General features: G+C 43.3%; 1 protein-coding gene across 3 annotated transcripts in view; it reads right to left on the bottom strand.

Annotated features, from left to right (window-relative positions):
- The window catches only part of ASPH (aspartate beta-hydroxylase), a 222,058-nt gene that overhangs the window by 106,285 nt on the left and 90,497 nt on the right, over nt 1-25,276 (bottom strand). For all 3 annotated transcript variants that reach the window (XM_044295090.1, XM_044295092.1, XM_044295091.1), the window contains exons 5-13: nt 18,908-18,973; nt 17,367-17,414; nt 14,647-14,718; nt 12,492-13,052; nt 9,824-9,874; nt 9,142-9,207; nt 6,311-6,340; nt 1,308-1,346; nt 7-48 (exon numbers count right to left, since the gene is read on the bottom strand). In XM_044295090.1, coding sequence (XP_044151025.1) covers nt 7-48; nt 1,308-1,346; nt 6,311-6,340; nt 9,142-9,207; nt 9,824-9,874; nt 12,492-13,052; nt 14,647-14,718; nt 17,367-17,414; nt 18,908-18,973 — 975 coding nt within the window. The remainder of the gene's footprint in view (nt 1-6; nt 49-1,307; nt 1,347-6,310; nt 6,341-9,141; nt 9,208-9,823; nt 9,875-12,491; nt 13,053-14,646; nt 14,719-17,366; nt 17,415-18,907; nt 18,974-25,276) is intronic.

Here is a 25,276-nt window from a genome sequence, read left to right as displayed (position 1 = left end):
ACATACCTTCTGTCTTTTCACTTGGCCTGTCGTCCACGACTGGATTTTCTGTAAAATAAAATCATTTTATAAGATGGGGAGGTAATACTAAAATGTGTTTCTTTTCTACATTGGAATATACGTGCACCACCATCAATTATCTTATAGGTCAAGTAATAATACATATGGATCACTGGTATACTTCAACTGGTATGAACAGTATAATACACAATCATGTTATATACTTATAGACAAGCAGATGTGTAGCCTCACAGAAGAATAGGTATGCAACGAGCCCCTTTTCCACTGTATGGAACCATCTTGACTTTACCTGACTCTACCCTGTTTTTCCATTTTTCCACCAGGTCAAAGTTGAAAATAGTACCTGGTACCTTTGTGGAACTTGATCTGATGGAGTTAAAGTGAGTCAAGTCGGTACCATGAAGTTACGTGACCACACTGCTGACTAGTGATTGGTCCGAGAGAATCTTCAACATACTGCTATCAGCTACACCGAAAAGGCACCACCTTATGCCAAAACAAAGTAGACCCAGTACCATGCAGTAGAGAAGTGGCTACAGTCTAACAGAATGTACAGAGGTATTCTCAATTCAGACACTAACGATGCACCATAAATGTCCTGATGGGTGTGGGTGAAGACACCCCCGATACTTAAAGGGAGTTTTGTCAGGAATTTTCACTATGTAAAAATTCAGACAGATATTAATGGCATATCCTGCACATATGCCAAACATTTCTGAGAAGAGAATACCCCTTTATGGCTGTGGATACCTGAATTATTATTTTTTTACTGTTCATTTACTGCAAATGGTTTCAATCTGGTCGAGTTGTGACCTCTGCTGTATAATTGTACACATTGGGGCAGATTTACTCTAGAAAATGCACCAGTTTTTGGGTTAATTTAGCAAAAAAAAAAAAAAAAACTTGCGTATGGGCTTTGCACTACGTTTGCCAAGTTTTACGCATTTCTGGAGCAAAACTACTCCAACTTATGGGTGGTATAAACTTAGACTAGATTGTTTTTTAGGCGCACTGTCTCACTCCCAGACAGCACGTCTGATACTCCAAGTTCACAAAGGTCCATGCGACAAAATAGTAGCATTTTTATAAACACTGTCTAGTATCAAGACTGTGATTCCTATTCTTAGAACGTTTACAGTCTGGGAGTATTAGTAAATCTGCCCCCCGTTATTAATTTAGATCATGTAGGAAATAAAAAAACGTATTGTTCATAGCAAGTAAATCCTTAAACAAGGTAAGACCTGAAACACATCATACGTGTTATTAGGGCACGATTCGGTCCTTACCAGGAATTTCATTCTGTTCTACTTCAATATGTTCATGTGCTGAAAGAAAATACAATATAAACATTACAGCAACAGAAAAACCAAATGTGAAGAGTGTAATAAAGAAGCAAATAAGAGTTTGGAATAAATCCTTGTGCGTCGCAACGCAAACTTCCCATGAGTTCCCGGTGAGACGTAAGTAACAGGCTGGGTTCAAACATGTATGTTGTGTGCCATCCAGTGCGGCAAAGTTGCATTTATCATGTAGAGGAAGTTAATATAAGCCACTTACTATAATATTGTTATTATCCATATTGCTTCCTTTTCTGCCTGGATTAATTTTTCCATCACATTATACACTGCTCGTTTCAATGGTTACAGAGCACCCTGCAATCTATCAGCGGTGGTCGTGCTTGCACACTATAGGAAAAATCCCTAGCCTATGTGCGCTCCCATCTCGGCAACCAGAGAGGCTGACGCTTTTTCCTACAGTGTGCAAGCACGACCACCACTGATGGATTGCAGGGGGTCTGTAACCATGGAAACGAGCAGTGTATAATGTGATGGAAAAATGAATCCAGCCAGCAAAGGAGGCAATATGGAGAATCACAATACATTAGTAAGTGGCTTGTATTAACATTCTCTACAAGATAAATGCCACTTACTGAAGTGAGACAACCCCTTTAAGGTACCCAGAGACATTAGTTTAAAGCCGGTCATACACATTAGATTAGATGTTGGCGGGACCAACCGACCATCTAATGTGTACGGGTGCCTTGTGAACTTCCCTGACAAACGACGCTGGGTGAGATAAGGAAATTGCCCAATTCTTTTGTTCTTGGGGAGACTAGGCACAACTTGGAATGCCTAGCAGTGACTTTCTCCCCACACTCCAGTGACACCACATCCACGTTTGGCCAGACAAGAAGGTGGCAAATTCTAAATCTATAAAAACAATGGTTTGCACAAGGACATCTCTGAATGTACAGCCCATCCAACCATAACATGAAACACAGCAGTATACGGGAAAACAAAACCACAGACGTAGGCATCGTGAAAAGGCTTATCCAGGAATTTGATATTGATGACCTATCCTCAGGAGGCACGGTGGTCGATAAGCTGTGAAGAGACCACAGCACTCACCGGAGCTCCTGCTTCTTCAAACAGTTGATCATCAGGATAGGCCATCAACATGAAATTCTTAGCTAACCCCTTTAAGATAACTGCTGGCGATTTATCACATTGCAGATGTCATTTTCCTAAAGTATGTTAACTTAAAGGGGTATTCTGTTTGTATAATGTTATCTACTGCTGGGACCCATGCTAATCACAAGATCATGGTACTTCTGGAACATGTACAGCGATCAATTTAAAGGAGGAGAGAATGTTTAAAAGAAGAAAAACTGCTACAAGAGGACATAGTTTTATATTAGAGGGGCAAAGGTTTAAAAGTAATATCAGGAAGTATTACTTTACTGAGAGAGTAGTGGATGCATGGAATAGCCTTCCTGCAGAAGTGGTAGCTGCAAATACAGTGGAGGAGATTAAGCATGCATAGGATAGGCATAAGGCCATCCTTCATATAAGATAGGGCCAGGGGCTATCCATAGTATTCAGTATATTGGGCAGACTAGATGGGCCAAATGTTTCTTATCTGCCGACACATTCTATGTTTCAATTACCTCTGGAACTCCTATAGAAATGAATGGAGTGGCTGAACACATGCCATCCCGCCCGCATTGTTCATCACATGGAGCTCCTCAAGGTACAGGGCCGTTTTCGTGATTGTGAGGGTCCCACCGATCTAATAGTTATCCCCTATCCTGTGGATAGCTGATATCTTTATATAACCAGAATGTCCCTTTAAGTGCCTTTTTAATTCCAGTTTTGGCCAACAGATGGCAGCAAAGTGCACAGAGGGAGTGGATCTATCCTATCTACTGATAAGAGTTTAACGGGTTTGGCCACTTTCTAGCTGCAGTTGATCAATGCATTTATAAGATGACAACATCACAATGATAGCCTTTGTTGACATTCTGTGCCATTTTTTATATTTCACAAGGTACAATCCCTTGTTAGCCAAAACTTTTCTGCTGTCCACACAGAGGTCATGTCCATAAAATAGCTGCTGATGGAGGGTCATGTGACCAGGCAGATCACTCAGGAGGTTGATCGATGTGTCGGATTACACGACTGTCAGCTTCCATCTTATAAACAGGACCTCTGTGCGCACAGCACAGAAGGGGGCACAGCTTATGGAATGCAGCAAATGGCACAGAATTCACAAAATCATAAAAAAACTATATTAGTAAGAGCCATATAGTCGTCTTACATACACACTGGTCAACGGTAACCAGAAAGTGGTCAATCCCATTAAGGATGATGGCGATGTAAAGGAATGTGCCAGGTATTATTGGAACAAGTTAGGAGCTTTAGAACACCTGAGTATTGTGTAAATGCCACAGTCCTTTATGGCCTCAGCTAAACCTAATGGGTAATATCACCCATATAAATAAAGGGCACGTCTTCTCGAGCATGACAGTGAATTCGATGGACTGTATAGCTTCTAGTTTCTCAACTTTTATGTAGAGCTAATCTAAAATCTATTTAAAAGGTAGAGATACCAGTTAACATCTATATCTATAGTAGCTATACTTAACATGAATATGTAGTTAGAATAAGGTACACCTATGAGAGGGATAAAATATTGGATTTCAGGCACATTTAAAGCGTACTTAACCTTCCAATAAACTCTATATTAATTAATATTAATTCGTGTGTGCATAAGGAATAATACTATTTCTGCTCATTATATGTCTTGTATCTGGCTTTTTTTATTTTTTTTTTGCAGTTTCCCCTGTGCAAAGATGGTGGAGAGTAGTTCCACTTCACACAGAAAGTAGAAGAGAATCTGCTTACTAACCTCCTTTTACTCACTCAGAAGCAGCTCCAGGATTATAGAGAACATTACAGTGAAGTACTGACTTGTACTGATGTTAATAAAGCATTTGGGCTGAGATATAAACTTCCTATTTAGCAGCCTCTTTAGACAGCAGTCTCATTGCCAATGTGTTTCTCAATCACTTCTTGCTCACTTCTCTCCCTACCCTCTCAATAGACTTGTACTGACATGCCTAATATGATGCTTCACTGAAGCTGATCTGGTGGTGAGAGGTAATCAGCTGATAACATGATAACTAGTCATTTCTCTGATAAAATATGGTAAAAAGTTTCTTGTGGTTGCCTGCACTATTTATTTATGCAAAGTTAGTGACCAATTAAAGAGGATCTCTAGGATTTTTTTTTATATTGATGGCCTATCCTCGGATGCCTCACATAGATGCCATAATGTGGTATCCGTGACCATAGAGTTCCATTGTAAAAAAAAAAAAAAAAAAAAAAAAATCATATATGTTAATGTACACGTCTTTTTACAGCACTCTGCAGGATGGGAAAGAGTAGTGTACCACGTTATTCCATGCAAAGTCCAGCAACCAAAAATGTATGTTTTTGTACAATGGAACTCTACAGTGATGGATGCCACAGTATGGCATCTGTCTCGGCTATCCGTTACATAAGTATAAGCTTTTTCATGTATGTTAAACGTATAACAAAAACGTGATGGGAACCCAGCCTAAATGACAGGAACAGAGCTGAACAGACTCTACTGACTGACTCCGTTCGGGATCCTGTCTTTTTACCCGACAAAAAAGTCCTGCACGCAAGGATTTTTTTTGTCCGGTCTTTTTGACAGAACCTGTGACAGAGGTCCCTAACAAATCAGGTGTGAACAAGCGCAGGCTACAAATTATGTATTTAAAGTTACTACAACTTTCGTTCTTCCGCTCGGCTAAAAATACTCCTCAAAAATGGTAAGAGGAGAATTCTTACTCTTCCAGAAAAAAAAGTAGCACAACCTCTGCTACCAGGTGATCCACTTCAACCCACTAGGAGACAATAAAAGATTTCAGTTTCAAAGGTGCTCCCCCCTACCCCCTTATTTGACAATGATCATCTTGATTCAGAAAGGATGATTTTTAGGGGGCTTGATAGTTATACTGGGGCCACCTGCTACTGGGCCAGGTATGTGTTATCAAGAGGCAAGAACCAGACAACCCATCAGCCACGTCTACATCAAATTTAGATGTAGCCCTCAGCAGCAGGGGTGGCAGACCATACAACTGCTATGGGGCCCAGGGCAAGAGGGGGCCCAGGGCAAGAGGGGGCCCAGTCTTAGTTGGGATTATCTCCTCTTTTACTGGAGGTGAAAACTTGGTCAGGGCTATACCCTCTAAAGCAGGCATGCTCAATATGCGGCCCTCCAGCTGTTAAAAAACTACAACTCCCACAATGCCCTGCTGTAGGTTGATAGCTGTAGGCTGTTCGGGCATGCTGGGAGTTGTAGTTTTGTAACAACTGTAGGGCCGCAGGTTGAGCATGCCTGCTCTAAAGGAACAACTTTTAGCAAGTGAGGCTGTGGAAAAATGGCCCAAGGGTCATTGAAAGGGGTTTAGGCAGAAAGCCTTCTGTCCTGTGTGTGTGGGGTCCTGGTTTGATCCTTGCTATGGGGCCCTTACTTCTCTATGTACTCCACTGCTCAGCAGTCCTCGCAGGGAAAAATTACATCTTTACATACACTTCCCATACAGCAGCCACAAATACATTTAACTGGTCATCCACCTTATGCAAGGATGATCAGTTCTGTTCTGTCACTTGGTGGTGGGGTGGAAAGGGGACACGACTGGGGGACCCCACTTATATGACGTTCATATGCCCTATTAAGGCACACCAAAAGAGGTTACTCTTCAAATACATTAAATATAATGAGGACTCTGTATATGAATTTCTTCACTGGTATTTTCTGGTACCATCTTATCTAGACAGGCAAGATGCCATCTGCAGGTTATTAATCATTTACTGACATATCTAATTATTTCTGTGTAACTTGCACAAAATCCACGTCACAAGCATTGCTTAGAGATGTAGTGTGGTGTCATCACATAATTACTACAAGCAGTCCTTACCATTAACCTCTTCTTCATGGTCATCGTCTTCTGTAGACAGAAGGGAAAGAGAAAACAAAAATGACTAAAAGACTGAGAAACATAAAAATTCTAATGGAAGAGTCACGTGTAACACCCTGATCTCATTAGTAAGAAAAGTGATGATGATAAACTGAGAGATGAAAATCCCAACTCAACACAAAGCTAATTGCGAGTTGGCATCGATTCTTGTAAAGTCGGCAAAAAGAAAGGCGACCGTACAAAGAATTATTACATCCTCTGTAGAGCAGGTTTAAAAAGGAGCATCGGGATCACTGTAAATGTAATTCGATGACTAAACCCTGATGAAGCCTGCGCAGAGAGCACGTTGGGGGTGTTGGACAGTGGGAGTAGTAGTTGTAATGGCAAGTGGTGGGTGTTGTGAATATTATCATAGGGACTCGCTTTACTTGATGTTGCTATCCGTAAATATGAATGGTTACAAAGCCATGGTGAATTCAGCATAGTGTTTGAGGGATATAGCCTCTCCTGCGATTCCCACTGCCCACGATTGTTCGGCCAAACTTCAGGTCAAAGTTCGTATTCGGGACCTGAACCCCATTGAAGTCAATGGGGACTGGAACTTCACTTTATTATTTTCTGATATTACATGGTAATATCGGAAAATAGCATTCTTAAGACAGAATGCAAAAAGAATATGGCCATTTAGGGGTTAAAAAACAACTCACCTCATTCACTTGATCGAGCTGCAGCAGTCTCTTCCATCTTCACTCAGCAGGACCTGCCATGCGCGCGAGGAAGTCAACGCGCTCTCCCACGTGGTAGAGTGTGGTGATGTCATCGCGCACATTGCAGGTCCTGTTCAGTGAAGATAGGAGAAGCTGCTGCAGCGTTATCAAGTGGATGAGGCGAGTGGTTTGTTGTTTTTTTTAACCCCTAAATGGCCATATTCTTTTGCGTTCTATTGTTTTCCGATATAACCACTTTATAACGGAAAATAATAAAAATCACCCGAACCTCAGTGAAAAAGTCCAGGTACCCGAACTCTCAAATTTTTTTTTTTCTTTTTTTTTAAGTCCCCCTAGAGGACTTGTACATGCAATCTTGTGAATACTGACTAATGTGACTGATAAATGTGACATCAGCTGCTTAGTCTAGTTTTCACACTGGCGTTAGTGTAGTGAAATAGTGAGATCTGGATCCTGCATTGCCGGAAACGACATGATTTCCGTCTGACCCCATTAACTATAACCGGGACCGCCGGAGATCTGGGCGCAAACCGGCAATACGCGAGCAACATTTTTAGTCCAGACGATTCTCTGCAAATTTACCATGTTGTGGCTGGATCTCTCCTGGCCCCATTATAGTTATTCCAGAGATATCCAGCAGGCTGCTAACTGCTGCGACAGCCTGCCGAATCTCACTAAGGCTACTTTCACACTGGCGTTTTGGCTTTCCGTTTGTGAGATCCATTCAGGGCTCTCAGAAGCGGTCTAAAACGGATCAGTTTTGCCCTAATGCATTCTGAATGGAAAAGGATCCGCTCAGCAGGCATCACTTCCGTCTCCATTCCGCTTTGGTGTCAATGGGGACGCATCCGTTTTCACTGACACAATCTGGCACACTAGAAAACGGATCTGTCCTCAGTTGACTTTCAATGGTGTTCAAGACGGATCCGTTTTGGCTATGTTAAAGAGAACACAAACTGATCCGTTCTGGACGGATGCAGACAGATGTATTATCTGAACGCATCCTTCTGTGCAGACCCATGACGGATCCGCACCAAACGCGAGTGTGAAAGTAGCCGTGTGACACTAGCCTTAGGAAGAGGCTGTGGGGTGATCAGCGGGGTGTTAGGGAGTTATGTATTACAGACATTTTGTAGATAGATTTATACAAAAAAAAAAAAAAAAAGTCACCTATAATACACTGACCTGAAGGGACCACAGATCTAGGCAGTCAGTCACAGCCTCCATGCCAATAATATAAAATAATGTATATAAAAAAAGAAGAAAAGAAATGAATCGCACATCCAGCTACTATGCTTTCATCTCATCCCTGCTACTTTAGCAGAAGACAGCACTAAATAGCGCATGTGTACCGCCTCCTATGCTACATGCTAAATGAGGCATTAGTGTACATTTTGATCAGGTGATTTTTATTAGCCTAGTATTCTGCAGTAGGGGTTAAAATAACCTACCATGCTCTCAGTTGGAGTTCCTGTGAGCTTCAGAGGAGGTGAGCTTTGACAACTGTTCACATGGTGCGGTGCTGCACGGGGGCCACTGTGCTGTTTTTCTGGCTGGTTGGTGGGGCCCAGAGCTAGGTGTGGCATAGTCAGGCAGCAGGGGTGCTGTTTGGCCGCTGGCCGGGATGGCGCCGCAGCGCCGGTGGTCGCCGTGCAGCGATGCGCCAATTTTAGGTTAGGACCCACACATAGAGGCAACCTTGGCATGGTGAGTGGTCTTATGCCTTTTGATCAAAATGTACACTAATGCCTCATTTAGCATGTAGTATAGGAGGCGGTACACATGCGCTATTTAGTGCTGTCTTCTGCTAAAGTAGCAGGGATGAGATCAAAGCATAGTAGCTGGATGTGCAATTCATTTATTTTCTTCTTTTTTATATACATAAATAAAATAACCACAAAATAATGAATTTCGGGCATACCCAACTTATTATGTCCCTGCCCACAAACCAGTAGCAGTCCTCTATATCTGTAGATGGCACACGTCCACACACATTAGATCAGCCCTGGTAAAATCAGCAGCTCCTCCACGTATTATCTAATCTAGATGACCATCTTAAAGGCTTCCAGGCTTATAATATATAAAGATAAAAAACATGGTTACCTAACGTTTCTGTTGCAGATTCCTCTGTTTCTTTCGGCACAGCTTCCCCATCTGCCTCTGGAACATCTGCAAAAACCCAGTGAACAGAAAGTTATTAAAAAAAAAAAAATTAAAAGTACTTCACTACAAAAAAAAACACCACCACAAATAAAAATTAGCTAGTTTAAAATTAGGCTACTTTCACACCGGCGTTTTGGCTTTCCGTTTGCGAGATCCGTTCAGGGCTCTCACAAGCTGTCCAAAATGGATCAGTTTTGCCCCTAATGCATTCTGAATGGAAAAGGATCCGCTCAGAAAACATCAGTTTGCCTCCGTTCAGTCTCCATTCCGCTTTGGAGGCGGACACCAAAAACACTGCGTACAGCGTTTTGGTGCCCGTCTGACGAAACTGAGCCAAACTGATCCGTCCTGACACACAATGCAATAGATAAAACACACCCGTCCTCCATTGACTTTCAATGGTGTTCAAGACGGATCCGTTTTGGCTATGTTAAAGATAATACAAACGGATCCGTTCTGAATGGATGCATGCGGTTGTATTATCTGAACGGATGCGTTTGTGCAGATCCATGACGGATCCGCACCAAACACGAGTGTGAAAATAGCCCTAGTTACAATTTTGCATACAAGGTTTAGGAGTTCTCTTGACATCTATGTATGGTAAAAATGACTCCCTACATACCGGATAATTCAGCTGGTTCTTCCTCTTCCAGCTCTGTCTGAGGACGAGTTTCTTAATAAGAAAATAAATAAAGTCAAATTATATACAAAACTGTGAAATACAAGATATTGCTTAATGAATAATAGGATTATGTGCTTGCCAATGTTTATGAGGAAAACAATACTGACATCTGGTGGTGCTCGCCTTCAAATTCTGCTGTAGACTAAAGAGCCCGTCTTGGGCATCTTATTTGGTCCCATCAATATAGGGCCTCATGCACACGACCGTATGCATTTTGTGGTCCGCAAAACAACGGCACGGCAAAAAAAAAGTCTGCATCTGTGCGCATTCCATATTTTGCGGAACGGCTGGCCCCTAATAGAACAGTACGATCCTTGTCTGTAATGCGAACAATAATCAAACAGGTTCTATTTTTTTGCAGAATGGAAATACGGACATAAGGAAACTGAATGCACACTGAGTACCTTTGCGGACCCATTGAAATGTATGGTTGCATATACAGTCCGCAAAAAAAAAAAAAAAAGGCACGGACAAGGAAAGAAAATACGCTCGTGTGCAAGAGGCCTAACTTAGATATCAAATTGCACCAATCAATGTATTTTCTGCAAAATGATATTAATTGGTCATTGAAATTAAGAGGCGCCAAATTTTGGAGAGACTGACTACAGAGTTCTCCAATGAAGGGACAAGTCCACAGAAATGTATCTCCATGATGACATATCTCATCAGAAATGTACCTTATTGATCACCTCCAGAATTTACATTTACAAGTAAAGCATATTAACAGTATAAACTACAACACTTCTACTTTAGGTTTAGAGAACACTTTAACAGGCTTCATTCTGTCCCATAGGACAACCTATCCCCTATCCACAGAATATAGGATAAGTGTATGATAGGCAGGGTGCGACCACTGGGGTCCCCACTGATCACGCTCCCCATTTCAATGGAGCAGCAGACGTACATGCATGTCCACAGCTCCATTGAACTCTATGGGACAGATGGACATTCAGGCAGCCCCATAAAGCGGAATGGAGTGGCAGCTGCTGCTCCATTCAAAGGGGGTGCAGAGGCCCCCATCTGGTGATTTTTTTTTTTTAGTTAGTTAGCAAAACTATGAGCTGGTGTAAAGTTAAACTATTATTTACACTAGTTTCTGTACATCCAGAAGGCCATACGAGGCCATGCCCCCTCCTGCAAAGCCCTGCTGAATTTTTAAAAGTGATGAGACAAGTGAAAAGTTGCAAATTATTGCACAATTATAGCATGAGCCATAATTTGCAATTTTTTTATGCCACAATAGTGGCATAAAGACTTGTAGATGTCCCTCATTATTTTGGCGGCAATGGTGAGGGTCCTGGTTTATGGCACAAGACCACTGTCTGCAGTGTTTTCTTTTAGGCAGATGGGAAATAGTTTCCTTCCTCCTGGAGGAAGGGTACCGTGTTTTTTGCTTTACAAGACGCACTTTCCCCCCTCCCCCCCAAAAGTGAGGGGAAATTTTGTGTGTGTCTTATAAAGCGAATAATAGTGAGCGCTTCCACTCATTAGTATGCATTAGGTCCGCGAGCAGGGAAGAAGTGCTGGCAGCACTTCTGGTACTCACCCTCCCTGCTCTTCTTTGATGGGGCCGGTGCTGCACGGTCCTGACCCAGTACAGCATCAGGACGTAGTGCGCACACTATGACCTGACGCTGCACGCTGTCAGGTGACAGTGCAGCGCCGGCTGGAGAAGACAGGGGAGCGCGACTGCTGCCAGAGAGGAAGAGAAGCTGCGGCGCAGGAGAGGTAAGAGGAGTTTTTCATTTTATTCTGATCTGAGGTCTGATGGGGGTATATCATTAATGGCTGATCTGGGGTCTGATTGGAGTCATGAATAAAGGGCCGATATAAGGTATGAAGGGGGTATGACATTAAGGGCTGATCTGAGGTCTGATGGGGGTATATCATTAATGGCTGATCTGGGGTCTGATTGGAGTCATGAATAAAGGGCCGATATAAGGTATGAAGGGGGTATGACATTAAGGGCTGATCTGAGGTCTGATGGGACTGGGGGGTCACAAATAAAGGGCTGATATAAGGTCTGATTGGGGTAATAAATAAAGGGCTGATATAAGGTCTGAAGGGGTTAGAAATGAAGGGCTGATTTGAGGGCTGATCTGAGGTCTGATTGGGGTCATAAATAAAGGGCTGATATAAGGTCTGAAGGTGGAATGACAGAGGGCTGATATGGGGGTCTGATAGGATGTCCTGATATTTATGGGGGTCCGATCTGAGGATCTGATACGAGGTCTGATGAAAAATATTTTCCTCCTCCAAAATGTGGGGTGCGTCTTATAAAGCGAAAAATGTGGTAATTTACATACCGTACTTTTTTTTCCCCATGGAGCACTACCTGTATGTCAACCTCTATACACCACCTGCATGTTTTCAATAAGACCCAGTACCCCACCTCAGATGTGTCAATTATATATGTTCTTTGCTGTATGCAAGTGCTGTACACTCACGCAAAAGAATAAAAAAAAAAATACTAAAAAAAATACTAAAATTACTGTAAAATAAGCTCCAAGACTGCACTACCACAAGTCCCTATATGTGTAGCCACATCTTCATCTTGAAGTAAAAACTTTTCTTTTTATATATTTTAAGAAAAGGGTTTATAACATACCTTCATCATAATACACAGTTTCATATACTTCGGGGTCGACACTGAAGTCTACTTGCACTGACATAAATGATTTTTCAGGTATATCAGATTCTTCTTCATCTGTTGGCAATTCAGCCTCTTGGTTATCCTCAAAATTGTCATCCTGAGGGTCTTCTTCCTCTGTTGCTACCTCTACTTCAGGTTGTTCATCTTCTACATGTGCTGGTATTTCTTCTGCTTCTTCAACAGCTTCATACTCAACATCATCTAAGTCTACAGGCTGTTCTGTTTCTGTATAAGGAGCATTCAGGAATTCAGTTTCTGTCTCCTCTACCGCTTGCTCATATACAGATTCTGGTTCTTGCTGCTCTGCTGGATCTTGCTCATCTCCTTGTGTTAATGTTTCTTCTTCCACATCATCATCATCATCATCATCATCATCAGCAGCCGGTTCTCTCTCCAAAACCTGCTCAGTATCATCATCAATTTCTTGCTCTTCAACCACAGGTTCTTCAGCATAAACTTCTTCCTCTATTATGGGTTCTTCTATCACTGGCTCTTCTTCTGGCTCTTCATTTACTTCTAAGATGTTTAAAACCGTAAGTAAAGGTTTATTAACGGGGTTCTCCGGGAATTAAGAAAATAAAAATACTTAAATATTACTCAAATACCTTTCATTTTTTATAATGACTCGTTTTGTCTGGGGAGCAATCATCAGGGGAAACAAAATGGCCGCTGTCCCATTAGTGCACACAAAACCTGTCCTGATCACACAGCAGGACAAGTCACTTTACAACACTGAGGTAAAGAGCCGACTCATCCTCCTCTCTACTTGTCAGGGATTATTATCCTGAATACAGATGATAAAAAGAACTTTAGCTGAATCTCTGGGGAATTTAGTTCATGAGGAGATATGAAGTACAGAGAGGACGGACAGGACAGGCTGTGGTAATGTAGTGCTGTGGTAATGGAGACTGCATACACGTGCTGCTGCTCCCTAGCCACACCTCACCCTCCTCTCATGTCTCCTCATCATCTCCATTCCCACAGAAATTCACCTGTATTCAGGATCATGATTCCTGACAAGCAGAGCAGAGAGGAGGATGCCGCAGCACTATGGCTCATTGTAGTGAAGTAACTTGTCCTCTTGTGTGATTAGGACAGGTTTTTAGTGTACTGATAGGACGGCGGCCATTTTATTTCTCCTCCTATTCTAAGTAATGAAAGGTATTTGTGAATATATTTATTATAAAATAATATTTAAGTATTTTCATTTTTTTTAATTCCTGGAGAACCCCTTTAAGTGTTTGGCAACTAATGACAATACAACCAATTACCATTGACTCAGACACTGATACTAACGAGTAGTGTTGAGTGAACTTGTGTTTTCAAGTTCTGCATACAAGATTCGGGTTTGGATTACGCTCCCATGGACCATAACTTATAGTCCATGGTAGCGTAATCCATAACTGAATTCTTAGATAACCCCCAACACGAACCTTGTACGCCGAACTTGAAAACACAAGTGCGCTCAACACTTTTAACGAGCATTTAATTCCACCACCGGCAGAATGCCATCAGTTTGTGTCTCCCAAGCTACCCTCTGCCTTGTACATCCTCCATGCTAGTATCTTAACACTAAGAGAAAACAGGGCAGAGTAGAGAGCGAGACACGAGCTGTGTGCTGCCAGCACTATGTTAGAAGCAGCAGCACCAGTAGCTATGTGAAGGTGTTACACAGACTATACTATAGTACAGGAATGCTCAACCAGCAGCCCTCCAGCTGTTGCAAAACTACAAATCCCAACATGCCCTAATAGCTGTAGGCTGTCCAGGCATGCTGGGAGTTATAGTTTTGCAACAGCTGGAGGGCCGCAAGTTGAGTATTCCTGCTTCAGTAGGACATTTTCATATCAGAATTATTGGTTAATTGTGCATTTAGGAAGTAAAGGAAAATAAGTAAATAAAAAAATAATAAAAATAATAAAATCAATGCAAAGGTGTCCATAGAATTTACTATTTAAATTCACAAAAGAACATGCTTGCTGTGATCATGTATAGAAAATGAGAAAGAAACACAGACAAGCTTTCTCCAATGAACAGGATATGTTAACAACAGAAGCAAGCACAACACATTTATCTTTATTGTTTACAGCTTCATTCATTTATATCATACCTGGTTCAGAGCGAAGTGATTCATGAACACTGGGCTCCACAGCATCTTCTAAGGAGAATTCACTTGGTGCATCTAAGGGAAGCAATAAAGCTAATATTTTCTCCCTTATTACATGTGGATTTTCATACAAATAATTATGAACTATAATCTTACAGGTCGTTCTTGTGTGCGATATTATATAGCTGGTTTAGATAGTTTAATTTGGATTAATATACTGAAGGAATTTGAATTAATAATGCTTAATGAATTTGGATTAATAATTCATAATACATTTGGATTAATAATATTTAAATCCCATATAACGTATTTTTCGCTTTATAAGACGCACACCAAAAGTGGGGGGAAATGGCCCTTTATAAAGTGAATACTAGTGAGCGCTTCCATTATGGAAGCGCTCTTTAGTACCGGAGGACCGGGAAGCGGTGAAGGCTCTGTACTCACCGCTTCCTGGTCCTCGGCTGTCAGCTGTGCTGTGGCTGCGCACAGCGTGAGGGCACTCTGTGTGTGTCGGGTCACAGCACAGCCGAAGCAGGAAGAAGACAAAGCGTGCTGGAGGTGAGGAGCAGCAGAGTCCAGAGCAGGAGAGGTACGTTTTTATTTATTTATTTAGATCTGTGGCATGGGGGCTCATAATGGAGGCTCATAAATGGCACTGGGGCTCATAATAGAGGCTGATCTGAGGCATGGGGGGGGCTGATCTGAGGCATGGGGGGGGGCTGATCTGAGGCATGGGGGGGCTGATCTGAGGTCTGATTGAGGGTCTTATTAACATTGTGGGTCTGATTGGGGCTGTCAGATTAGGTCTGATTGCTGGTCTGATCTGAGGTCTAATGAAAAAAAATTAAAAAAAAAATCTTATTGTCCCCCTCTAAAACCTAACTGCGTCTTATCAGGTGAGTCTTGTAAAGTGAAAAATATGGTATACGTATTTAAACAAAAAACTTTTTAATATACTTTATGCTCCAATTCCTCACCAAGATATATGCTACAAATGAGAAAACTTTTGTTTACATATACAAGCTGCAGAGGGGACTGTATCCTCCAGTCCATGTCATGCACGACCTCTAAACGGGACCTGTCACCTATTTGTTTTAGTAACTAGTTGCATTCCCCATGTTATAATAATTCTGGAGCATCTATTCTTATGACTTTATGTTATTCCTTCTTTTATTATTTCTTCTAGAAGTTATAAACTGATTGCCAGCCGTTTGCAATAAAGGTCCAGATGGGCGTTACCAGTTGGTGGAGTGTCCCTCTACAGTCAGACATGGGCAGCACTAAATGGCCAGTGCCAGACTGTGCAGGGAACACCCCTAACTGGTAACACCTATCAGGACCTTCATTTAAACAGCCATTCATTTACTATTCCTTTTAGACGTTATGAAACAATGGTTTAACAGAGTCACAAGAATAGATGCCCCAGAGTCAGGGCCGGCGCCACTTGTAAAACGACCTAGGCAGCCGCCTATGGCTCAATTTAGCAGGGGGCGCCAGCCCGTGCGGTTTAAAAAAAAAGTTTTTTTTAAGTACGGCGGTGGGCCCTCCCCCGCACCGCCCAGAGAGAGGGACTGACAGGGGGGGGAACGCCTCTAATGTAGCGTGGCCGAGCTCTGTTCGTTCCGCGGTACAGGAGCTTTTGTTTCCTGTACCCGGCCGGACTGACAGGAAGTGCTCACTTAGTGTGCACTTCCTTTCAGTCCGGCCGGGTACAGGAAACAAATGCTCCTGTACGGCGGACCGAACAGAGCTCAGCCATGCTACACTAGAGGTGGGGGGAAATGGAGTGAGTGACAAGGGAGGGGGGAGGGGGAGGACTCATCTCAGGCTGGGCTGGGGGAGGACTCATCTCAGGCTGGGGGGGGGGGGGGGAGGACTCATCTCAGGCTGGGGGGGGGGGGGGGGAGGACTCATCTCAGGCTGGGGGGGGGGGGAGGACTCATCTCAGACTGGGGGGGTCTCACCTGAGGCTGAGGGGGCCTGATCTAAGGGTGGGGGGCCTGATGAGGGTCTAATCTAAGGCTGGGGGGTCTGATGAGGGCTGATCTGAGGCTACTGAGGGTCTGATCTGAGGTTGGGAGGTTTGAACTGAGGCTGGGGGTCATATGGGAGTTAATCTGAGGCTGGGGGGGGTCTGAACTGAGGCTGGGGTTCTGATAGGGGTCTCATCAGAAGCTGAGTGGTCTGATATGAGGTTGGGAGCTCTGATCTAAGGCTGGGGAGGGTCTGATGAGGGTCTGATCTGAGGCCGATGTAGGCTGGGGGGTCTGATAGGAGACTGATGGAGGTGGGGGCAGATCTGAGGCTGATAAAAGGACAAAGGCAGGGACAGTTGCCAGGAAAGAGGCAGGGACAGTGAAAGCTGGGGGAACCCCTCTCTGGACTCCCCTGGGTTTAGCTTGGCTGCCGTTAATGCCAAATAAAGAACTAAATATATAACATTCTCAACTTAAAAGTTAGACTGCTATATTTGGTCAAAATGGCGCCTGTACTATATAGTGCAGACGCCATTTTGTGCTGCAAAAATACAGCATTTTAGTTTTTTTTTTATAGAAGTGCAATTTCTGTAACTTAACCCTAAGTCACTTATGTGTTTGACCAAATATAGCAGTCAAATTTTCAAGTTGAGAATTTTGCATGGCCCCCAAACGATGTTACAAATATCCAAACGGCCCTCAGCAGCAAAAAGGTTCCCCACCCCTGATTTACAGGAAGGTACTTACCATCTTGTGTTTCATGATCATCCAGAGCATCTTCTATGTCAAACACATCTTTAAAAAAAAATATATATATATATTTTAAAACAGAAATAATTTACATCAGAGAGAACCACATCAAGGAGCACAAAAGGGAAAGGTGTTTTCCTTGTTTTCTTCTACATCTGAGCAAAACATAGCTTCTATATCTAGCAGAACCAGAGGACATCTTCTCTACAAAGAGGCTTCGTGGTGAACTTACTTCATGGTCCCATCATGGTATGTACTCTCCACCAGGGAAGAATAGTGCAGCACTGTGCTACATGGTCACTTTATTTGGCCACTCACTGGCATTTATGTAAGCAGTGCATGGCAGCGTTACGTAGACTATACATGGTGCTGTTATTTAGCACTGTATTCTTCCTTGTTTTACCCAAGGGCATTCACAGACTTTGACACAGCCCTGCACACCAGTCACGACTGCAAAACAACCCTTTAATATACCAAAGGGCAATAAGAACAGATTTGGCATCTAGGGCTAGTGATCAGGGAGTTTGCACTACTAGATAAACGACATACAGGTCTCAACAACTAACCGTATCCCACTTCTGTGTGCGCTGGATTGATAATATGGTACAACAAAAATTATATTTAGCGAGTTCACACTAGGTGTGAGAAAGATGGGTCTATAGCCAAAACTCATAATATCTAACACAGGGCAGTCTTTAAAGAGCTTGTCTAATTTGCACTTATTTGCCGTATTAGTGCATACTGCACTACTAGAATCGGGTAGGGTCCCCTCTCGGGACCCCCGCTATTGGCCGAAGAAGAAGGTTAAGTCTGTAGCTTTCCTTAAACCTGGAGGAGCATAGGCTTCTTTAGAATACTCTAGGGCAGTGGTCCCCAACCACCATGCAGAGTATCATCTGGTACTGACCCACAGGGAGCACCGGAGTTGAACGGCGGGGACGGGAATTAATGGCTCCTTTGCCTCGCTGTTTAGTTTCATAGGCTGAAGGCCGCTAGGATTATTACGGTGTTTTATTATGTGCGTGATTTACCCCCATCGGTCCACAGGAAAATTATTTTGCATGAAACCGGTCCCTGGTAGAAAAAGAAATGTTGGAGACTTCTGCTCTAGAGGGGAGATCCATCAAAACTGGTATAAAAGAAAACTGGCTTTTAAATTCCACCTTTCATTTTGCAAAGGAGATCTGAAAAATGAAAGGTGGAATTTGATTGGTTGCTATGGACAACTAAACCAGTTTTCCTTTACACCAGTTCTGATAAATCTAAGTGCCTATTCATATCAGTGGTCACCCTGTAAGGTGTTTACAATGTGCTTCCCCCTACCAATAACTACTGATTCTTGTGTCTCACAGGAGCCGGGTTACCCCATCCTCCACCCCTAAGATCACATTGTCCAGATCTGATTAATGAACCTTTAATGAGAGTGATTTATCAAACTGAAAGCATTTCAAGTGTCAAGGAATTTTTCTGTGGACATAATGAGATAACAGCTGAACTTGGCATTGCCATTTATTGGAGGAACCCGGACATACCCTTACCGTTATCAGGTGTCAGGGAATCTTTTATAGCATTAATAGCTTCCTCCAGTTCTGCATCAGAGATATCTGGGGGAAAATGAAATAAAGTAAAACAGAATGTTCTCTCGGTAACTGTGTAGACGTGCCATTTACACAGGATTAACGTGTCTTATTAAGGTCACTGTATATCATTACACAGCCCTATGTACACAACCGGACTGGTTCCACAAGCGTAAACATGGCACAGGGGATGTGAACATTTACATTTGGGATTAGTAATGTAAACCTATGATCCCTATATGAAATATCCTGGCACACTGTGAAGCTTCCAAAGCGCAGGCACTAAGACGGTCAAACATCATGAAAGTCATTAGTGCCAACGATGCATTTACATGCTGCAATGACCATCATCGGTCTGTAGTGATTACTGTGGATCTAGTGATCGGCTAGAGTTATCAGATCAGAAAACCTTATCATGGGTATAAACAGAGGTCTGGAACACATTTTATCTTAAAAAGTGCCTTCATTTCAGTCAAAAATGTTTTCAGTAAATTGTGCGCAATCCTAGGCTCGGTTGAGTGTGTTTATTTCAATGACAGAGATCTTGAATCCCCTTGCCAGCGAGTTCTAGCCAACAATTAACAGGCAACTCCTCTACATATGCAATATTAGGACCCTCCCCAAAAAAAAAAAAAAAAAAGCCTTTGGTCACCATGTAATCTTCTTCAGACAATTGTTGGGGTCTTGAAAGCTGGCATCAATCTGATATAGAAGAGCAGCCTTAGAAAACTGAGTGGAAACTAAGCTTAAGGGCTCATTCAGATGATCGTATGAATGGGTCCGCATCAGTTTCTTTCAATGGGGCTGCAAAAGATGCGGACAGCCCAAGGTGTGCTGCCTGCATCCGTAGTTCCGCTCCGCAGCCCTGCAGACAAGTTAGAGCATGTCCTATTCTTGTCAGCAATCACGGCTTTTTTATCATAGGGCCGGCCATGTGTGGTCCACAAAACACTTATGGCCGTCTGATTGAGGCCTAAAGGGTATGTTCACACGCCGCAGATTTGTTGCTGCAGATTTCCGTGTGACCAAGTTGAAGCATTGTACAGTACCAGCAGTGGATGAGCTTTCCAACAAAGCTCAAAGTGGCCCAGAGATCTCTCCATTCATTGCTCCAGTTATTCTGATCAATTGATTTCAGGCTGGCAGCTCAGGGGGCATGTCTTTTCTGCTGTAGCTCTCTCCCTGTAACGGTCACAGCTTCTAACAAAAGATGGGGTTGGTGACGGTAGAAGATTTTAAACTGAGCGTGTGTGACCACCAAAGTGAGATGGACAAGAAATAAGAAAAAGAAAAAACAGCATGTTTTAAATAACTCAGTGCCTATACTAAATTTTTAATTGCATGCAATTACAAGAGTATTCAGATCCAGGATCTGGTTTGAAAACTGTGCAATACTATACGACTTCATAGGAAAAATGTGCAGGTGAAGAAACGCCCACCTGCCGCAAGTCGCCTGTGCCCTTGATCTGAAGCGCTGGGCCAAATATCCACCCTGACAATCTCACAGCAGGTGGATTCTTCTTCAGCTGCAGGGACAGCCCCTCACAGGTAAAGATGCCCTCATGAGGAGACTAATCGATTCGGTCATCTCTAGCATAGAGCAATTTGACCTGTGGTGTGGCCCATTGCAGCAGTAGAGAGAGAAATTCATAGCCAATTCTGTGCCAAAAAACACATAATACGATTTTTGCAGCAAATGTATGGCAAAACCCAAAGTGGAGTTTTCTGCTGTATTTTCCATCTCGTATAGAGATACCTTAAAAGTTATAAAGTGACCGTGGCAAAAAACAAAAAGCCGCTACCTATATCGTCCAGAAAAACATTTAGAGTATTTCCTCCAAGTCCATGCATCACAAGTGTATAAATTTGCTTAATTTAGCACTAGAAAATTATTATTTAAAAGGGTTTCCCGATACTGATGGCATATCCTCTGGATAGATCATCGGTATCTGATCGGTGGTGGTCCTTCACTCGGGATCCCTGCCGATCCACTGTTCAACTGTTCTTGCAACTTACTATGCACAGCTCCGTACATTTTATAGTGGCTTGGTATCGCGCTAAGCCCCATTCACTTCAATGGGTCCGAGTTGTGCCTAGGCCACGTGACTGATAAATGTGTCATCACTGGCCTAGAAAAAGCTACGAGTTCTGCTGGGGAAGGGGGGTCTGGGTGTCGGACCCCCACCGATCAGATACTGATGACCTATCCTGAGTAGAGTTGAGCGAACACCTGGATGTTCGGGTTCGAGAAGTTCGGCCGAACATCCCGGAAATGTTCGGGTTCGGGATCCGAACCCGATCCGAACTTCGTCCCGAACCCGAACCCCATTGAAGTCAATGGGGACCCGAACTTTTCGGCACTAAAAAGGCTGTAAAACAGCCCAGGAAAGAGCTAGAGGGCTGCAAAAGGCAGCAACATGTAGGTAAATCCCCTGCAAACAAATGTGGATAGGGAAATGAATTAAAATAAAAATTAAATAAATAAAAATTAACCAAAATCAATTGGAGAGAGGTTCCATAGCAGAGAATCTGGCTTCCCGTCACCCACCACTGGAACAGTCCATTCTCAGATATTTAGGCCCCGGCACCCAGGCAGAGGAGAGAGGTCCCGTAACAGAGAATCTGTCTTCATGTCAGCAGAGAATTAGTCTGCATGTCATAGCAGAGAATGAGGCTTCACGTCAGCCACCACTGCAACAGTCCATTGGCATATATTTAGGCCCAGCACACACACAGGCAGAGGAGAGAGGTCCCGTAACAGACAATCTGGCTTCATGTCAGCAGAGAATCAGTCTGCATGTCATAGCAGAGAATCAGGCTTCACGTCAGCCACCACTGCAACAGTCCATTGGCATATATTTAGGCCCAGCACACACACAGGCAGAGGAGAGAGGTCCCGTAACAGAGAATCTGGCTTCATGTCAGCAGAGAATCAGTCTGCATGTCATAGCAGAGAATGAGGCTTCACGTCACCCACCACTGCAACAGTCCATTGGCATATATTTAGGCCTAGCACACAGGCAGAGCAGAGAGGTCCCGTAACAGACAATCTGGCTTCATGTCAGCAGAGAATCAGTCTGCATGTCATAGCAGAGAATCAGGCTTCACGTCAGCCACCACTGCAACAGTCCATTGTCATAAATTTAGGCCCAGCACCCAGGCAGAGGAGAGAGGTCCCGTAACAGACAATCTGGCTTCATGTCAGCAGAGAATTAGTCTGCATGTCATAGCAGAGAATCAGGCTTCATGTCAGCCACCACTGCAACAGTCCATTGTCATAAATTTAGGCCCAGCACCCAGGCAGAGGAGAGAGGTCCCGTAACAGACAATCTGGCTTCATGTCAGCAGAGAATTAGTCTGCATGTCATAGCAGAGAATCAGGCTTCATGTCAGCCACCACTGCAACAGTCCATTGGCATATATTTAGGCCCAGCACCCAGGCAGAGGAGGGAGGTCCCGTAACAGAGAATCTGTCTTCATGTCAGCAGAGAATCAGTCTGCATGTCATAGCAGAGAATGAGGCTTCACGTCACCCACCACTGCAACAGTCCATTGGCATATATTTAGGCCTAGCACACAGGCAGAGCAGAGAGGTCCCGTAACAGACAATCTGGCTTCATGTCAGCAGAGAATCAGTCTGCATGTCATAGCAGAGAATCAGGCTTCACGTCAGCCACCACTGCAACAGTCCATTGGCATATATTTAGGCCTAGCACACAGGCAGAGCAGAGAGGTCCCGTAACAGACAATCTGGCTTCATGTCAGCAGAGAATCAGTCTGCATGTCATAGCAGAGAATCAGGCTTCACGTCAGCCACCACTGCAACAGTCCATTGGCATATATTTAGGCCTAGCACACAGGCAGAGCAGAGAGGTCCCGTAACAGACAATCTGGCTTCATGTCAGCAGAGAATCAGTCTGCATGTCATAGCAGAGAATGAGGCTTCACGTCAGCCACCACTGCAACAGTCCATTGGCATATATTTAGGCCTAGCACACAGGCAGAGCAGAGAGGTCCCGTAACAGAGAATCTGTCTTCATGTCAGCAGAGAATCAGTCTGCATGTCATAGCAGAGAATGAGGCTTCACGTCAGCCACCACTGCAACAGTCCATTGGCATATATTTAGGCCTAGCACACAGGCAGAGGAGAGGTTCATTCAACTTTGGGTAGCCTCGCAATATAATGGTAAAATGAAAATAAAAATAGGATTGAATGAGGAAGTGCCCTGGAGTCCAATAATATATGGTTATGGGGAGGTAGTTAATGTCTAATCTGGAGAAGGGACGGACAGGTCCTGTGGGATCCATGCCTGGTTCATTTTTATGAACGTCAGCTTGTCCACTGCAGAAAGACGCAGCAGTTGGCACCTGTGTTTCGTCATCATCAGAGACATGCTGAGGTGGTATTCCCATGTCCTCATCATCAGGAAACATAAGTGGTTGTGCGTCAGTGCATTCTATGTCTTTCACCGCTGGGGAAGGGCTAGGTGGATGCCCTTGGGAAACCCTGCCAGCGGAGTCTTCAAACAGCATAAGAGACTGCTGCATAACTTGAGGCTGAGACAGTTTCCCTGGTATGCATGGGGGTGATGTGACAGACTGATGGGGTTGGTTTTCAGGCGCCATCTGTGCGCTTTCTGCAGAAGACTGGGTGGGAGATAATGTGAACGTGCTGGATCCACTGTCGGCCACCCAATTGACTAATGCCTGTACCTGCTCAGGCCTTACCATCCTTAGAACGGCATTGGGCCCCACCATATATCGCTGTAAATTCTGGCGGCTACTGGGACCTGAGGTAGTTGGTACACTAGGACGTGTGGATGTGGCAGAACGGCCACGTCCTCTCCCAGCACCAGAGGGTCCACTAACACCACCACGACCATGTCCACGTCCGCGTCCCTTACTAGATGTTTTTCTCATTGTTATGGTTCACCACAACAACAAATATATTATTTGGCCCAATGTATTGTATTCAAATTCAGCAGGATATAAATTTGAGGCCTAGTATTTAGGCGCTGGGTGACCGGTATGGATTTAGTGACAGAATTAGACTTGGAAATGCACAGAAGCGTGTGTGTGAAGTTATTCTGAATGACCCTATGTGCACCTTCAATATGATCTACCCTTTTAGGGATAGATTTCAAATAGCTCTGATATAGCAGAAACGACTAAATTATGAAATTGCTAAATTGGGAATTGTATTTCAACCCAGAACAAAAAATGTGCTTTGACGGACACTAAATAACTTTCCCAGCCACAACAGGACAGCGGTAACGAGAGATTTAGCGGGATATAAATTTGAGGCCTAGTATTTAGGCGCTGGGTGACAGGTATGGGTTTAGTGACAGAATTAGATTTGGAAATGCACAGTAGCGGGTGTGTGAAGTTATTCTGAATGACCCAATGTGCACCTTGAATATTATATACCCTTTTAGGGATAGATTTCAAATAGCTCTGATATAGCAGAAACCACTAAATTATGAAATTGCTAAATTGGGAATTGTATTTCAACCCAGAACAAGAAATGTGCTTGAACGGACACTAAATAACTCGCCCAGCTACAGCACTAGGGACAGATTTAGCTGGATATAAATTTGAGGCCTAGTATTTAGGCGCTGGGTGACAGGTATGGGTTTAGTGCCAGAATTAGACTTGGAAATACACAGTAGCGGGTGTGTGTGAAGTTATTCTGAATGACCCAATGTGCACCTTGAATATTATATACCCTTTTAGGGATAGATTTCAAATAGCTCTGATATAGCAGAAACCACTAAATTATGAAATTGCTAAATTGGGAATTGTATTTCAACCCAGAACAAGAAATGTGCTTGAACGGACACTAAATAACTCGCCCAGCTACAGCACTAGGGACAGATTTAGCGGGATATAAATTTGAGGCCTAGTATTTAGGCGCTGGGTGACAGGTATGGGTTTAGTGCCAGAATTAGACTTGGAAATACACAGTAGCGGGTGTGTGTGAAGTTATTCTGAATGACCCAATGTGCACCTTGAATATTATATACCCTTTTAGGGATAGATTTCAAATAGCTCTGATATAGCAGAAACCACTAAATTATGAAATTGCTAAATTGGGAATTGTATTTCAACCCAGAACAAGAAATGTGCTTGAACGGACACTAAATAACTCGCCCAGCTACAGCACTAAGGACAGATTTAGCGGGATATAAATTTGAGGCCTAGTATTTAGGCGCTGGGTGACAGGTATGGGTTTAGTGCCAGAATTAGACTTGGAAATACACAGTAGCGGGTGTGTGTGAAGTTATTCTGAATGACCCAATGTGCACCTTGAATATTATATACCCTTTTAGG

The sequence above is a fragment of the Bufo gargarizans genome, chromosome 5, assembly GCF_014858855.1.
Source record: "Bufo gargarizans isolate SCDJY-AF-19 chromosome 5, ASM1485885v1, whole genome shotgun sequence".
NCBI lineage: Eukaryota > Metazoa > Chordata > Amphibia > Anura > Bufonidae > Bufo > Bufo gargarizans.
Note: the sequence above shows the minus strand (reverse complement) of the source record. Positions and strands in the feature narration are given on the sequence as shown.